This window comes from Bombina bombina, chromosome 2 (assembly GCF_027579735.1).
Source record: "Bombina bombina isolate aBomBom1 chromosome 2, aBomBom1.pri, whole genome shotgun sequence".
Taxonomy (NCBI): Eukaryota; Metazoa; Chordata; class Amphibia; order Anura; family Bombinatoridae; genus Bombina; species Bombina bombina.
Genome location: NC_069500.1, coordinates 1,288,798,209 through 1,288,814,913, shown reverse-complemented (window position 1 = coordinate 1,288,814,913; position 16,705 = coordinate 1,288,798,209). Strand labels below are relative to the sequence as shown.

At 37.8% G+C, this 16,705-nt stretch overlaps 1 protein-coding gene across 1 annotated transcript in view; it reads left to right on the top strand.

The window, feature by feature from the left end:
* LAP3 (leucine aminopeptidase 3) overlaps positions 1–16,705 on the top strand; it is a 96,261-nt gene that overhangs the window by 16,227 nt on the left and 63,329 nt on the right. Inside the window, exons 4-7 of the mRNA XM_053704110.1 lie at positions 718–823; positions 9,873–10,032; positions 15,344–15,508; positions 16,025–16,183. Of these exons, the coding sequence (XP_053560085.1) occupies positions 718–823; positions 9,873–10,032; positions 15,344–15,508; positions 16,025–16,183 (590 nt within the window). The remainder of the gene's footprint in view (positions 1–717; positions 824–9,872; positions 10,033–15,343; positions 15,509–16,024; positions 16,184–16,705) is intronic.

Here is a 16,705-nt window from a genome sequence, read left to right as displayed (position 1 = left end):
AAAAGAATATTAAACCCAATTTTTTTCTTTCATGATAGAGCATGACATTTTAAGCAACTTTCTAATTTACTCCTATTTATATATTTTTCTTCATTCTCTTGCTATATTTATTTTAAAAGCAGGAATGTAAAGCTTAGGAGCCGGCCCATTTTAGGCTCAGCACCCTGGATAGCGCTTGCTTATTGGTGGCTACATTTGGCTAACCAATAAGCAAGAGTAACCCAGGATCTAAACCAAAAATGGGCCGGCTCATTAGCTATAAATTCCTGCTTTTTTTAAAATTGCATGCTCTATCTGAATCATGAAAGGAAAAAAAATTGGATTTAGTGTCCATTTAAGAGAATGAACCAAATTTAATAATAGAAGTGAACCGAAAAAGTTATCAGTATCACAAAAGAAACCTTTTGGTTTTCATGTCCCATTAAACAAGTCCTTCTGGTCTAATCTCAGCAGGTTGTGTGAACAAGACGTCCCCAAAGCTTTGTTGGTTAGGATGTTTGCAGTTTTGTAATTTTGAGCTTTTCAAATTCATTTTCGTGTCCCTTTTTCAGACTAAAATTACAAGAAAGGGACACAAAGTAAATAATGAAAGCAATCTAATTCACTTCATGCCCAACTCGCTTAGCCTTTAGCTTCTCTAAATTGAGATTTTTTAAAAATCATTTAAAGTGTAGTCTGTATTAAAATATTGCATTTTTTTTCTTTCTTTTAAAATAGGAATATCCGAGTATTGTAGTTGTTGGTCTCGGCAAAAAGTCCGCTGGTGTTAATCATCAGGAACTGTGGAATGAAGGCAAAGAGAATATAAGATCTGCTGTATCAGGTAGTGTATTAGTTTAATACAACTTTGCATATTTTTTTCTTATATATGACATTAAGATCTGCATAATTTATTATTATTAATAATAATAATAATAATAATAATAATATGTCTAAAGGGGGTTAAAATGTTACATTTGTGGATGTTCCTGTGCTAAATACACCAGTGTTTAGGGGTCGATTTTATCAAAGGCTTTGCAAGCCTTTCGACCCCATACAACTGCAGGTTCTCACAAGAGAACCTTCACACAGTATTCAACCAGCAGCGGTCATCAGACCTCTGCTTTCCTAACCTTTCCCCACCTCTAAAGTGGTGAATTTTAATCTCCCCGGTATATTCCGACCAGGGAGATTGACAGCTCCTGCCTGTGCGTGATTGGCTGTGCGCAGTCAGGCGGCGGGATTGCACGCGAGCACAAAATAGCACTCGTGTGCAGTGCTGTCCGCGTATGTGCGCCCCTCTCCGCCTCAGCTTGATAAATCGCCCCCTTACTGTATTAATTTAAAGTGAAGGTAAAGTTTACAGTTACTGATGACCGCAATGCTTTAATAAATAGTACCTTAATGTAGTCGCTAATTATTTTTTTTTTTATATATAATATAAAAAATACCTAACATAAAAAAAATCTAAAAATGTCTTTTTTTTGTGTGTGTGTATATCTATCTATCTATCTATCTATATATATCTCACACAGAGAAAACCCAGCACTCACTTACAAGCTCTCAGCTAAGATTTAAAAGCAAAAATGGAAAGGTTAGTTACCGCATCTGGCCAAATGGGACAAGCTCAGGTACCACGTCAAGGTCCTTTCCAATACCTGAGACCCTAAAACAGCCACACAATGCAAGCTTTCAAATCCAAACAAACTGAAAACAAGGGAAGGGTGCACAGGAATATGTAATCACCCTAGACATATACAAAACACGGAAGGGAACTGCACTCTCATACCGGACCGGGTACACATCCCATGACCCTGCAACATGCTCAGCCCTGGGTGCCACTGGCACTCACAGGAAGCTGTGCTGTCCCCAGAGCCACAAGCAGTTAACCCCAGACAGGTCTGGGTGCAAGAACCATAGGGAAAATTACAAAACAAATTAATACAACACACAGAGAAAACCCAGCACTCACTTACAAGCTCTCAGCTAAGATTTAAAAGCAGTTTGTTTGGATTTGAAAGCTTGCATTGTGTGGCTGTTTTAGGGTCTCAGGTATTGGAAAGGACCTTGACGTGCTACCTGAGCTTGTCCCATTTGGCCAGATGCGGTAACTAACCTTTCCATTTTTGCTTTTAAATCTTAGCTGAGAGCTTGTAAGTGAGTGCTGGGTTTTCTCTGTGTGTTGTATTAATTTGTTTTGTAATTTTCCCTATGGTTCTTGCACCCAGACCTGACTGGGGTTAACTGCTTGTGGCTCTGGGGACAGCACAGCTTCCTGTGAGTGCCAGTGGCACCCAGGGCTGAGCATGTTGCAGGGTCATGGGTTGTGTACCCGGTCCGGTATGAGAGTGCAGTTCCCTTCCGTGTTTTATTTATATATATATATATATATATATATATATATCTACCGTTACACTGCCGACTCCTCCCCAACCCAACTTCCTTGTTCTTTAGCGCGTTCACAATCGTGATTTAAAACTGCGCATGTGTCAAACTCCGCAATATAGTAAATGACACATAGGCCTCTAGTTATCAAGCCGTCAACCTCAAATACGCTGGAATTCCGCAGCGTATTTGTGGCGAGGCTGATTCGCCTAAGTTATCAAGCCCTGCTGCCCGGCAAAAGTAGAATATAGTGACGTAAGCTTCGATCCGCCGGACTCAGTCCGACACAGATCGATTCTTACGTCACTCCAGATGTTCCGAACGCAAGTTCGGCATAATCTGACTACTTTTGGAAGTTATCAAATGACTAGCAGGTACGCTCGGCACTTTTCCGGCCCAGCGTACCTGGTTTTCAATCCGCCGCCCTGGAGGCGGAGGATCCCATAGGAATCAATGGGAGTCTGACAGCAGCGAGAGCTCATGTTCGCTGCTGCCCGACATCCCATTGATTCCTATGGGAACGTCTGCACCGAACACCCTAACATGTACCCCGAGTCTAAATACCCCTAATCTGCCCCCCCTACACCGCCGCCACCTACATTATTTATTTATTATTATTATTATTATCCCCTAAACCGCCGCTCCCGGACCCCGCCGCCACTATAATAAATATATTAACCCCCTAATCTGCCGCTCCTGGACCCCGCCGCAACTATAATAAATATATTAACCCCTAAACCGCCGCTCCCGGACCCCGCCGCCACCTACATAATAACTATTAACCCCTATCCTGCCCCCCTATACCGCCGCCACCTATAATAAATTTATTAACCCCTATCCTGCCGATCCCGTACCCCGCAGCAACCTATATTAAACTTATTAACCCCTAATCTGCCCCCCCTACACCGTCGCCACCTATAATAAATTTATTAACCCCTATCCTGTCCCCCCTATACCGCCGCCATCTATTTTAAACTAATTAACCCCTAAACATAAGTCTAACCCTAACACCCCCCTAACTTAAATATTATTTTAATAAATCTAAATAAAATTACTATTAACTAAATTAATCATATTTAAAACTAAATACTTACCTATAAAATAAACCCTAATATAGCTACAATATAACTAATAATTAATTATATTGTAGCTATTTTAGGATTTATTTTTATTTTACAGGCAAGTTTGTATTTATTTTAACTAGGCACAATAGCTATTAAATAGTTATTAACTATTTAATAGCTACCTAGTTAAAATAAAGACAAATTTACCTGTAAAATAAAAACTAACCTAAGTTACAATTACACCTAACACTACACTATCATTAAATAAATAATTCCTATTTAAATCTAAATACTTACCTGTAAAATAAACCCTAAGATAGCTACAATGTAATTAATAATTACATTGTATCTATCTTGGGATTTATATTTATTTTACAGGTAACTTTGTATTTATTTTAGCTAGTTAGAATAGTTATTAAATAGTTATTAACTATTTAATAACTACCTAGCTAAAAGAAATACAAAATTACCTGTAAAATAAATCCTAACCTAAGTTACAATTAAACCTAACACTACACTATCATTTAAATAAATTAAATTAATTAACTACAAATACCTACAATTAAATAAACTAACTAAAGTACAAAAAAAAAAAAAAAAATAGGTTACAAAAAAAAATAAAAAAAATTTACAAGATTTTTAAGCTACTTACACCTAATCTAAGCCCCCTAATAAAATAGCAAAGCCCCCCAAAATAAAAAAATGCCCTACCCTATTCTAAATTACAAAAGTTAACAGCTCTATTACCTTACCAGCCCTTAAAAGGGCCTTTTGTGGGGCATGCCCCAAAGTATTCAGCTCTTTTGCATGTTAAAAAAAAATACAACCCCCCCCCCCCCAACATTAAAACCCACCACCCACATACCCCTACTCTAACCCGAACCCCCCTTAAATAAACCTAACACTACCCCCCTGAAGATCATCCTACCTTTAGCCGTCTTCAGCCAGCCGACCACCAATGGAACAGAAGAGGACATCCGCAGCGGACGAAGTCATCATCCAAAGGGCGCTGAAGAGGTCTTCCATCTGATAGAAGTCTTCACCCATGCGGCGTCTTCAATCTTCATCCATCCGGAGCGGAGCCATCTTCTTCCACTGACGCCTACTCGCCGAATGAATATTCCTTTAAGTGACGTCATCCAAGATGGCGTCCCTCAAATTCCGATTGGCTGATAGGATTCTATCAGCCAATCGGAATTAAGGTAGGAAAAATCTGATTGGCTGATCCAATCAGATTGAGCTTGCATTCTATTGGCTGATCGGAACAGCCAATAGAATGCAAGCTCAATCTGATTGGATCAGCCAATCGGATTGAACTTGAATCTGATTGGATCAGCCAATCAGATTTTTCCTACCTTAATTCCGATTGGCTGATAGAATCCTATCGGCGATGGTAGGTAAGTAGACACGTTGATAACTAGAGGCCATAGTATTCAATGAATGAATTACTACATTCATTGAATACTATTCTATATTCGAGAGCTGCAGCAAAAGAATTTCATAAAAAAATTCTATTAGGCATAGACATCATAATCTTAGTCGATCTTTCAAACTAATTCAATAAATCTGTTTTGATATTTGTGTATAAATACATTATTAGCATAACATTTTAAATTTTGTTGGCTGATCAATCGTTAAAATGAAATAGTAGACAGACATATCCCACCTCACAACATTAAAAAAAAAAAAAAAAAAAAAATGGAATAAATCAGAACTACAGTTGCAATAAAAGGTTTGTGAACCCTTTGAAATCACCTGGCTTTCTTAATTTATTATTCATTAGATGTGGTCTGATCTTCATCTAATTCACAATCTACATAAACTAATAACACACAAACAGTTGTACTTTGAATATTTACTCAACGTTTTTAATAAAAATGTCAAAAGTGCAGGCTGCAAAGAGTAATGAAACCTTTAAATTTATTTACTTTTAGTTCATCCTTTAGCAGCAACAACCTCAACCAAACATTTCCTGTAGCTGCTTATAAGACTTGCACAATGTTGAGGATGGATTTTAGACGATTCCTCACTACAAATCTGTTTCTGGTATATTATATTTCTGGGTTGTCTTGCACAACCCTTTTCAGGTCAATTAGGTTAAATGGACATTAAACCCAAAATATTTATTTCATTATTCAGATAGAGAATACAATTTAAAAAAAGTTTCCAATGGGTATTGAAAAGAATCACCCCACTTGAAAATAATCACATTTTGTTGCTTTGCAGCCTGAAATAAAGACGCACACAGTTTTTGTTTATCCAGTTGTAATTACTCAGTGCAACTTATAACATCCAAGTGAAAGATATAACACCAACATGTCAGACAAAAACAGAATCACTGAGTTGCAAAAAGGATGACCCCCTGAATTACAGCCTTTAGTCTTTTGGGATATGTCTCTACTAATTTTTCACATCTAGAATGTGCAATATTTGCCCACTCTTCTTTGCAGAACATTTGATGGTGATCGTTTGTGGACTGCAGTCTTCAAGTCATGCCACAGATATTCAATGGGGTTTAAGTCTGGGCGCTCACTAGGCCATGCAAGGACATTCAACTTTTTCTCCTTAAAGGAACATTAAACCCCAAAAATTTCTTTCATAATTCAGACAGAGAATACAATTTTAAACAACATTCCAATTTACATCTATTATTTAACTTGCTTCATTCTTTAGATATCCTTAGTTAAAGAAATAGCAATGCACACGGGTGAGCGAATCACGATGCATCTATGTGCAGCCACAATCAGAAGCTACTGATCCTATCTAGATATGCTTTTCAGGAAAGAATATCAAGAGAATGAAGCAAATTAGATAAGAGGTAAATTAGAAAGTTGTTTAATATTGTATTCTCTATCTGAATCACAAAATAAAAAAATTGGGTTTTATGTCCATTTAAACCACTGTGTGGTCATATTTGTTGTGTGCTTTAGGTCATGTTGGAAGGTAAACCTTCTTCCCATTGACAACTTCCTGGCAGTGGGCAGCAGATTTTCAAGAATTTGACGGTATTTTGCCCCCATCTGTTATTTCTTCTATCCTGACAAGTGCTCCAGTGCCTGCTGCAGAGAAACACCCCCATAACAGGATATTACCACCTCCATGCTTTACTGTAGGCATGGTGTTATTTGGATGGTAAGCTGTATTGGATTTTTTCCAGACATATTGTTTGGTGTTGAGGCCAAATAATTAAATTTTAGTCTCATCTGACCATATTACATTTTTTTCCATGTGGCCTCAGAATCTCCTAGGTGTGTTATAGCAAAGCTCTTGCAACCCTCCCATACAAGCCACATTTGTGGAGAATTTGTGATATTGTTGTCACATGCACACAATGCCCACTCTTTGGCATACATTCCTGCAACTGCTTCAGAGGTGCTGTGGGCCTCTTGGTAGCCTCTCCGACCAGTTTCCTCCTTGCTCTTTCTTCCAGTTTGGAGTGACGTCCTGATCCAGAGCGGGTCTGTGTTGTACCAAATACCCTCCACTTCTTATAAGACTTCATTGTGCTTCTAGGCATTGATAAAGCCTTTGATATTTTCTTGTATCAATCTCCTGACTTGTGCCTGTCCACAACATTATCTGGGAGATCTTTTGACAGCGCCTTGCCACCCATAGTTGATTGTTTGTTTGCTTCAGCTGCACTACCAGAGAATGAGATGCTCCAGGAAAGCTCTTCTCATGCTGAGCTTATCAATATGCCCACAGCTGATCAGTTGAACGTCAAATGGTTTGTGTGTGCCGTTGAGAAGGTGATTAGCTACACCTGATTGAGTTTACAAGTCATTTTAGGGGGTGATCCTTTTTGCAACTCAGTGATTTTGTTCTTGAATTGTCTTTATTTTTGCCTGACATGTTGGTGTTATATCTTTCACTTGGATGTTATAAGTTGCACTAAGTAATTACAACTGGATAAACAAAAACTGTGTTGTAAATCGACAAAATGTGATTATTTTCAATACCCACTGTAGGAATGCACATGCCTGAAGCACTACATGACAGGAAATAGTGCTGCCATCTAGTGCTCCTGCTAATGTATAACATTGTTGCAAAACTGCTGCCATATAGTGCTCCTGCTAATGTATAACATTGTTGCAAAACTGCTGCCATATAGTGCTGCAGACATGTGTGCACTTCTGAGCTTACATCCTTGCTTTTCAACAAAAGATAACAAGAAAACTAAGAAAATTTGATAATATAAGTAAATTGGAAAGCTGTTTAAAATTTTATTCACTATCTGAATCATGAAAGAAAAAAAATTGTGGTTTTATGTCCCTATAAGGGATTTGGCCTTTTCAACACACTTTTTTTTTAGTTGTTGTACTTGTGTGCTTTGGGTCACTGTCTTGTTGCATCACCCAACCTCTTAAGGTCATGAATTGCTGCCCTGAAAGTATCCTGTAAAATGTCTTGATACATTTGATTACAAGGAGGCCATGAAGCAGCCAGAAACCAAGATGCCCCCTCCATGCTTCACAGTTGGGTTGAGGTTTTGGTGTTGATGTGCAGTGCCATTTTTCCTCCTTACATTGTTGTGCATTTTTTCCAGAAATTTCAACTTTTTTTCTCATCTGTCCACAGCACATTTTTCCCAGAAGGGTATCCAAATGTTCTTGGTGAGATGTGCTGCAATGGTTTTTTTTAGACATCAGTGGTTTTGTTTATGGTGGCCTTATATGAACACCATTCTTGTTTAGTGTGGACACATGAACTAAGACTTTCACAGTTTGTAGAGTTTTCTGGCTGTCTTTTGGTATTACCCTTGGGTTCTTTCTCACCTCTTCCAGGATTGTCCATTGTGCTCTTTGAGTGATATTTGCAGGGCATCCACTACAAGGGAGAGTATAAACAGTCCTGAATTTTCTCAATTTGTCTTACGGTAGAATGATGAACATACAGGTCTTTAGCAAGGTTTTGTAAACATTTTCCAGCTTTTTTCATCTCTATAATGCGTCTTCTAAGGTCTTGGGAAAGTTGTTGGTATCGAGGCAGGGTTCACACTAACCATTTTTTTTTTTTGAGTAACTATGCTTTGTGTGCCTTTGTTTAAAGGTCAGAACAACCTGTGCAATCATGTACACTTTCAATCTCATCTCCTTCATTGAAATACCTGTCTCTAAACCGCTTTTGGAGAAGCCGTCAACACATTGACTTGCTTACAATGATTACTCAATGTCTTCAATACAACTTTGAAAAGTAAAAATGTTTGTGTGTTATTAGATTAGTCAGATTATGTTTGCCAAAATTGTGACTTAGATGAAGATCAGACCCCATTTTGGCCTAGATTACGAGTGGAGCACAAAATTGCGCTTTTGTGAGCGCAATATTTGTGTTCCACTCAGTTCCACACAAATGTGCGCTGGCATTATAAGTTAAGCACAATGCCGACGGGAATTCCCATTGTATGGAAGCATTGCGCTCACAAGAGCGTGCTTCCATAGGCTCCAATGGAAGACTCATTCTAATGCCGTGAGATACAGCGCAGGGGTTAAGTTGCACAGCACTGGGCAGCACATTTAAAATATACAGTGTGTGGGGGAGCGCAAGGTCTAACATCCACCAGCTCCGTGATGTTGTCATGGAGGAGTGTAAGAGGACTCCACTGGCAACCTAGGAAGCTCTGTTGAACTCCATGCCCAAGAGGTTTAAGGCAGTGCTGGAAAATAATGGTGGCCACACAAAATATTGACACTTTGACAAAGTGCTACCGCAAGCTCGCGGCAGCATTAACCAGATGGTTATAATGGCAGGTTATAGAACGTGTGACCATAAACGGGCAATTTTTCCCTTTTATGAGCACTCGTTAAAATAGAGCTCCACTTGTAATCTAGCCCTTTATGAGTAATCAATGCAGAAATCCAGGTAATACCAAAGGGTTCACAAATGTTTTCTTGTAACTGTAGGTGGTGACCATATGATTAAGGGCATTTGACCCCAAAACGTCATGTTGTGCTTCCTGGGACCAATAAAGTCATAAGATAACAATACTTGGATGGTGCTGCTGCATGATTGTGAATTCTGTTTATCTGGAGATGTGAGCAGTGGCTCTAGCAGCGCGCACTACATTGACCACTGGTGCTGGTGAAACTGTTTGTTTTTTAGGTGGTGATAGTGGCTCGAATTGGGCAGCCATGGGGGCAGAGCTGGGTGTCCAGTTCATGCCTGGGCATTTTGAGGCAGAGTTTAGATTGTCTGTGGGTGCGGTCTCTGAAATCTGTACATTGGGCTCACACGGAGCAGCAAGACTCATACTGTTGTCAGGTCTTTTAAATTGTGAAAAGCAGAGGAGGGTGAGACGGCAGGACCTAGATCCCATTCTGAATAATCCTGTAAAGTTGATGGAACCTCTGAGTAATCTTAAAAAATATATATATTTTTTTGTTCCATTATAGGGATCTTTCTTTTTTTCATTTCTATGCCGTTTTTTTTTTTTTTTTTTTTGTGTAGTTGGATGCAGACAAATGCAGGAGATGGACGTTGCACAAGTAGACGTTGATCCTTGCGGCGATGCACAAGCTGCAGCCGAAGGTGCAGCCCTAGGTCTTTTTGAATATGATGAGCTAAAGAAAAAAAAGAAAAAGGTTGTTGCCACAAAGCCATATGGAAGGTGATTTATAATTTTTTGCAACTTCTTTAACATGTAATGCTGGAAACATCTCTCTAACGATATAGATATAAATAGATATGATATGAGATAGAAAATATATATATATATTCTATCATGGTGCCCTGTGCTATTCAGTATTTATATTGTTTAAAACTAAATGAATATCGATCATTCATGGAACATTTGTGTTTGTTAAACGAATGTAAATGTTCCAAAGCTACAGGTAAATAAGTCCACATGGAGAGCCTTGCTAACCCGCTCCTCTTCGTCACAGAGCCCCGGCCGCTCTAATAGGAGGCTTAGCATGACGGCTCCGGGGGCCTACACTAAAGGACCTTTTTTTTTTTTTTAGTACAGACCCTGGGAGCCGCCACACTAAGCCTCCTATTAGTACGCCCAAGGCTCTGTGATGAAGAGGAGCGGGTTAGCAAGGCTCTCAAGCGCACTTAAGGTATTTGAACTATTTAAAGGAAACTAATGAATACTGCCGAATTTGTCATTATTCCTTCATTTTTTTTAAATTTCACGTTGCATTCGTTCAGATATTCATTTTGTAAAAGCGAGATGAATATCTGTTTTTTTAACAAAAGTGCATTTGTAACGAAACAAATGCACACGTTTAAAAAATAAATAAATATATAAACGTGTGCATTTGTTTCGTTACAAATGCACTTTTGTTAACAAAACAGATATTCATCTCGCTTTCACAAAACGAATATCTGAACGAATGCAACGTGAAATTTTAAAAAAATGAAGGAATAATGACGTATTCATTAGTTTCCTTTTAAATATTATTATTATCATTGGTTATTTGTAGAGCGCCAACAGATTCCGCAGCGCTAAATAGTTATAATACCATATATATATATATATATATATATATATATATATATATATATATATATATATATATATATATATATATATATATATATATATATATATATATATATATATTAGGGTTGCACCGATACCATTTTTTTAAGACCGAGTACAAGTACCGATACTTTTTTTTCAAGTACTCACCGATATCAAGTACCGATACTTTTCTATTGTCATGTGACAGTTTCCCAAGCACATTACAACAGAGTCAGACTAACTAATGTTTAAAGATAGCTTCTTTATAAGTATGAAGAACTGTAACTCAAAATACATTATGAAATATATAAAAAAGGCAGCTTTATTGGTTTTTTGTAACAACTCAAGTAAATTTCACAGAACATGTTAAATAAAACATAAAAATAAATATATAACAAGCCCCCACTGATTCTAATAAAATAAAACACAAATACTACCTTATTTACTGCACGTAATTAAACTTCATATTCAAAAATATTTAAGCATTCAACAAGCGTATGATCACTGGAAAATAGGTTTGTTGTATGTGGTTGTGCAATAAAGCTACTTTTTTTTTTTTAATGTGACTTTAGTGGGAAGCTACATTAATGATAAGTCTCTATCTTATTTAGGGTTTCAAGGTGTCCAATATATAACTGGGAGGGGGGGTAGCTAGGGTTGCCACCTGTCCTTTAAAATATAGAACACTAGTTATAAGTTACACATGCTGCAGGGTGTGCAGGAATGAATATGAATAGTGCTGTCCAGAAACACAATACATTTTCCTCCCTGCACACCCTGCAGCATGTGTAACTCATAAGTGTCCAGGAAAACATGGCTGAGGTGGCAACACTAGGGGTAGCGGCGGCGCAGTAGTGGGTGGAGCCACCTCCCTGAAATGAGCTTTTGCAGGTTGGAATGTCTGTGATGGGCACAGCATTCTTCAAGAAGATATAAAACATGCACAGTAATGCACTGGGAAGGAGCACAAACAAATCACCAGACTATATTAGAAGAATAGCCAAGCCACAGCCTTTTGTTATATACTTTTTTTTTTTTTTACTTTCCTCCCTTCTCTGTTCAAATCTTACTACACTACTTGTGTAAATGGAATGGTGTTCCTCAATCTACAGCACTTCATCAACCCCTGCACTAGTATAAGCTAAATTATATGGAACTGATCACTTGATATTTGCGTTTTAACTTAAAACACAAATATAAAGTGATCAGTTCCATATAATTTAGCTTATACTAGTGCAGGGGTTGATGAAGTGCTGTAGATTGAGGAACACCATTCCATTTACACAAGTAGTGTAGTAGAAATATATTTTTGCAGACTCACTTCTTTTGCAAATCACAGCATCAGCACTGAGCACCAAGCAGCTCCTTTCCACCTCTGAGCTACATGCTAGGGGTAGAACTCACTCATTGTCCTCCAAGACAGCTCCAAGTAATACACACATAAATACAGTTAACCAAATAGCTGCCAGAAAAGCTGCTATGCACTGTAAAGTGTAAAGCAATTCACTGCAGTCCTCTGGTGGTCAATGGGTTAACAATTGGATTATTTGAAACTGTCTTGGAGGACAATGAGTTCTACCCCTAGCATGTGGTGCAGATGAGAGGAGAAAGTTATTTTCTATTGTGGCAAATGTCTAAAAAAGAAGTTTAATAGTCAACTCCTTGTCTAACTAACTAGAAGAAATGCCTGGCCACTTTTGTATCATCTAATCAGACCAGTCAGTGAGACATTTGGATGGGAACATTGGGGGGGAAACATTATGCAGTGGGACACATTGGGGCATCTACCTTGAAATCCTAAACAGCTAGCAGGCATCACTGTGTTCCTGTTCCACTTCCTAGTCAGTCTGGGCTCACAGTATGACACGGTAAGTCACATGGGGCAGAGGCACAGGGGAGGAGCACATACGGAGGGGAGAAGATGCTGCACAGTGTGTTACTGGGCAGTGAAAAATAAGTTCACTAAAACTAGGGATGCACCGATACCGATACTAGTATCGGTACCGATACCAAGTATTTGCATGAGTACTTGTACTCGTGCAAATGCACCGATACTTAAACCGATACCTCCACTTCCTACCCATATGCTATCTTGTGGTGTTTTCTCAAACTGCATGTTCCCATTTCATTTTAAACTGGAGTGGAGACTAAACTAAAAATTGTTTACTACTGTTCTGACAATACAAATTGCTGTTATTTGTATTATTGTAGGAGAGATCACTGTACCTCGTTCAGACAAACCCCTGAAGTACTGGGCAGTTAATAAACAGATTTTCAGGTCTGGCTAAAATGGCCCAAAAATATCTTTCTGCCCCATGCAGTAGTGTGGAAAGTGAAAGACTGTTCAACTTAGAGTCGAACCTCCATGTCAGATTGATGTTATATAACAGCCCTACAACCCAATTGATCAACCCTTTAAATGTAATATTTTATTGTAATATTTTTTATTTTTTATTTAGTGAACTTTTTTTATTATTTCATAATGTCTTTTGAATTACAGTCCTTTATAATTATAAAGAAGGAATCTTAAATAATTAGTCTGTATTGTGCTTGGTAAACTGTCACATGACATAAAGAAAAAGTATTGGTAATTGGTATCGGCGAGTATTTGAAAACAAGTATCGGTACTTGTACTCAGTCATACAAAAATGGTATCGGTGCAACCCTAACTGAAACGTTTTTTATTTAAACAAGAAAGCATTTTTGAAAAAAGGTTAAACATTAGTATTTTTATTGTACTATGTGACTTCGATGCAATGTGCCCTTCTCTGTGTACTGTAACAATAAAAATACTAATGTATAACGTTTTTCAAAAATGCTTTCCCTACGTTCTCCACCCTGGTGTCAGACATAGTTTCAGAGCACTTTAACATAGTCCCAGTAGTCCCAGGAGTTGGAGGTACTTAGTCTTGTTTATTAATTATGCATTAAAAACGCCTAAGCAGCGTAGCAGACATAGCAATTTTCACTGATTCTAACACCGGAGTGTGCCAGTACTTGTGATGCTTCTGGCTGCACACTCCGGTGTTAGAATCAGTGGAAATTGCTATGTCTGCTACGCTGCTTAGGCGTTTTTAATGCATAATTAATAAACAAGACTAAGTACCTCCAACTCCTGGGACTATGTTAAAGTGCTCTGAAACTATGTCTGACACCAGGGTGGAGAACGAAGGGATTCACATCACGCAACTCGTATGGATTACGTGTGTGTCTTGATTGGGAGTTGGTCTGCATGAGCTGGAGCCTGGGACTACGTATTGCAGAGAGACATTGGGGGTATTTATATATTATTTTAAGCACTCATTCATTGATGGCTGAAAAGATAGCAGCCAGGTTAGGGGATATTTTTGCTTAAGCCATTATGTCTTGCAAGTCCGTTATTAACTGGAAACAGGGTTGAAAAACACAAACAGCGTTTGAACTTAAGCTAACAGTTCAAACGCTGCTGTTTCCAGTTAATAACGGACCTGCAAGACATAATGGCTTAAGCAAAAATATCCCCTAACCTGGCTGCTATCTTTTAGTAACGGCTGCTGGCTGCAATATTTAAATAATAAAATAATGCACACATAAGCAAAATCCCCTAACCTTGATACAGTCTGACTCATCCACACGCCGTCGATCTCTGAGTGACTTCCTGGTGTTAGCTCCCTGCTGCAATAGCGCGGTCCCCGCCCCTCTCTACTGTAGCTCTCTCTGATTGTATTAGCACAGCAGGAGCTTCCTCACGCAAGGCTCCCTCACGTCCCTCCTTCCCCCACAGGGTTCAAAAAGTATCGGCTGAGGCATCGGAGCATTGTAAACAAGTACAAGTACTTGTGAAAATGCTCAGTATCGGCACCGATACTAGTATCGGTGCATCCCTAATTTAATAAATATATATATATATATATATATATATATATATATATATATATATATAATATACTCATTTGTGAAAACCTCTTCCCTCATCTCCTTTCTGAATGTAGCAGCTGTGAAAGTGTGAACAAAAGCTTGTGCAATTTTTAATGGGAAACAGCAAGAAAATGTTCCCCTTAGAAATGTTTCAAAGGTTTGTGTGCTCAGCGTTAATCATTTTAAATAACCTAGAGGAGGACTCCCCTGTGTGGTTGGTCTTATGTAAGCATGTGACCTTATGAACCTTGGCAAAAATATGTTCAAAAACCCTTTTACATATACAGTTGGGAAATTGGATAGTTAATAACTTCCTCTGGTTTGTAAAAAAAAAAAAAAAGTTTCATTTGTTGTAAATACTGAATTTCTAAACCCTTTTCATGACAAATCTGCTGTGTCATGGATTGAGTTGATACTAAGGGACTGGGCTACCAATCGAACATATTTTTCTTAAAATGTTAATATTTGGGATATTAGAATAAAGCCAAAAACAGACTTAAAAATATCAAGCTACATGTCTAATTTTTTTTACTTATATTTGTATTTATTTTTTTAGCCATGATCATGAAGCCTGGCAAAATGGCTTATTGTATGCAGAAGGCCAGAACCTTGCACGCTACTTAATGGATGCTCCTGCAAATTATTTAACACCTACAAAGTTTTCTACAATACTTGAAGAGAGATTGGGAAAAGTGGGCAATGGTGTTAACGTTTTCAGTAGGTAGGATTGGTTGTTTTAAAAGTGCCAAATATATGTCCCTGAGACTTGCTACATGCATGAAGAATTAAATGGTATTCAGTGTGTCTTTATTTTTATTTTTTTTATAAATATACAATTTTTAAAAATAATAAAAATAATTATAATTTCAATAATGCCGTAGTATTGCTTTAACCTGTTAGGGCATTTTATGATTGCTCCATTGCTTGTATCTAACTGTGTGTTTAACCCCTGCGAAGGATTAAACAAATAGTTAAAGTCGGCTTCAGAGCAGCAGTGCACTACTGGGAGTTGGCTGAACACATCTGGTGAGCCAAAAACAAGATACAAATGTGTGTAGCCACCAATCGCTAGCTAGCTTCCAGTAGTGTAAGATATGTACCTATTTTCAAACAAATGAGAACAAAGTAAATTTGATAAAAGAAGTGAATTTAAGTGTCTTAAAATGTATATGCTTTATCTGAATTAAGTTTTAATTTTGATGTTTCTATCCCTTTAACCACTATCTGTGTATATAAGGTCAAAGAACTGGATAGAAGAGCAAGAAATGGGGGCTTTCTTGAGTGTCGCCAAAGGATCTGATGAGCCCCCAGTATTCCTTGAAATTCACTACAATGGTAGCCCAGATGCAAAGGAGTTGCCTCTTGTGTTTGTTGGAAAAGGAGTTACTTTTGACAGGTGCTAATCAATAGATGTGTTTTACTCTCTTTAAATGAAAAACAAACCAATGTAATAAAATAAATGAGACGCTCTAAGCATTCTGATCAAATGCTGTTGGTAAGTTCAGTTTACATAGGGGTTTAGGCATTAATATCGCCCTTCTACACTGAATCTTCACACACTTTCCCATGTGAGGTTTTTTTTGGCAAATAGTGCACCATAAGGAATTTAGAGATTCATAATCTCCATAGCACATCTTGCAGTACTGGTGTACCCTGTATCCCTCATAAAAATGAGATGGCAAGGTATGGTTAAAAACGAGTATTTTTAAATAATTGTACAGCCTTGAAATATTGAAAATTCAACAATAATACATTTATTTCAAAAATGAATATTACCATTGTTTAACCCCTTTGCTACCTGGAATTTCATAGAAAAAATTGTATTAAATTACTGTATAATTTATAGAATTTTTGCTATTACTCCATTTAAACAGAAATAGAGCCTTTTGTTTTGTTTGATTTACCTATGAAAACGAAT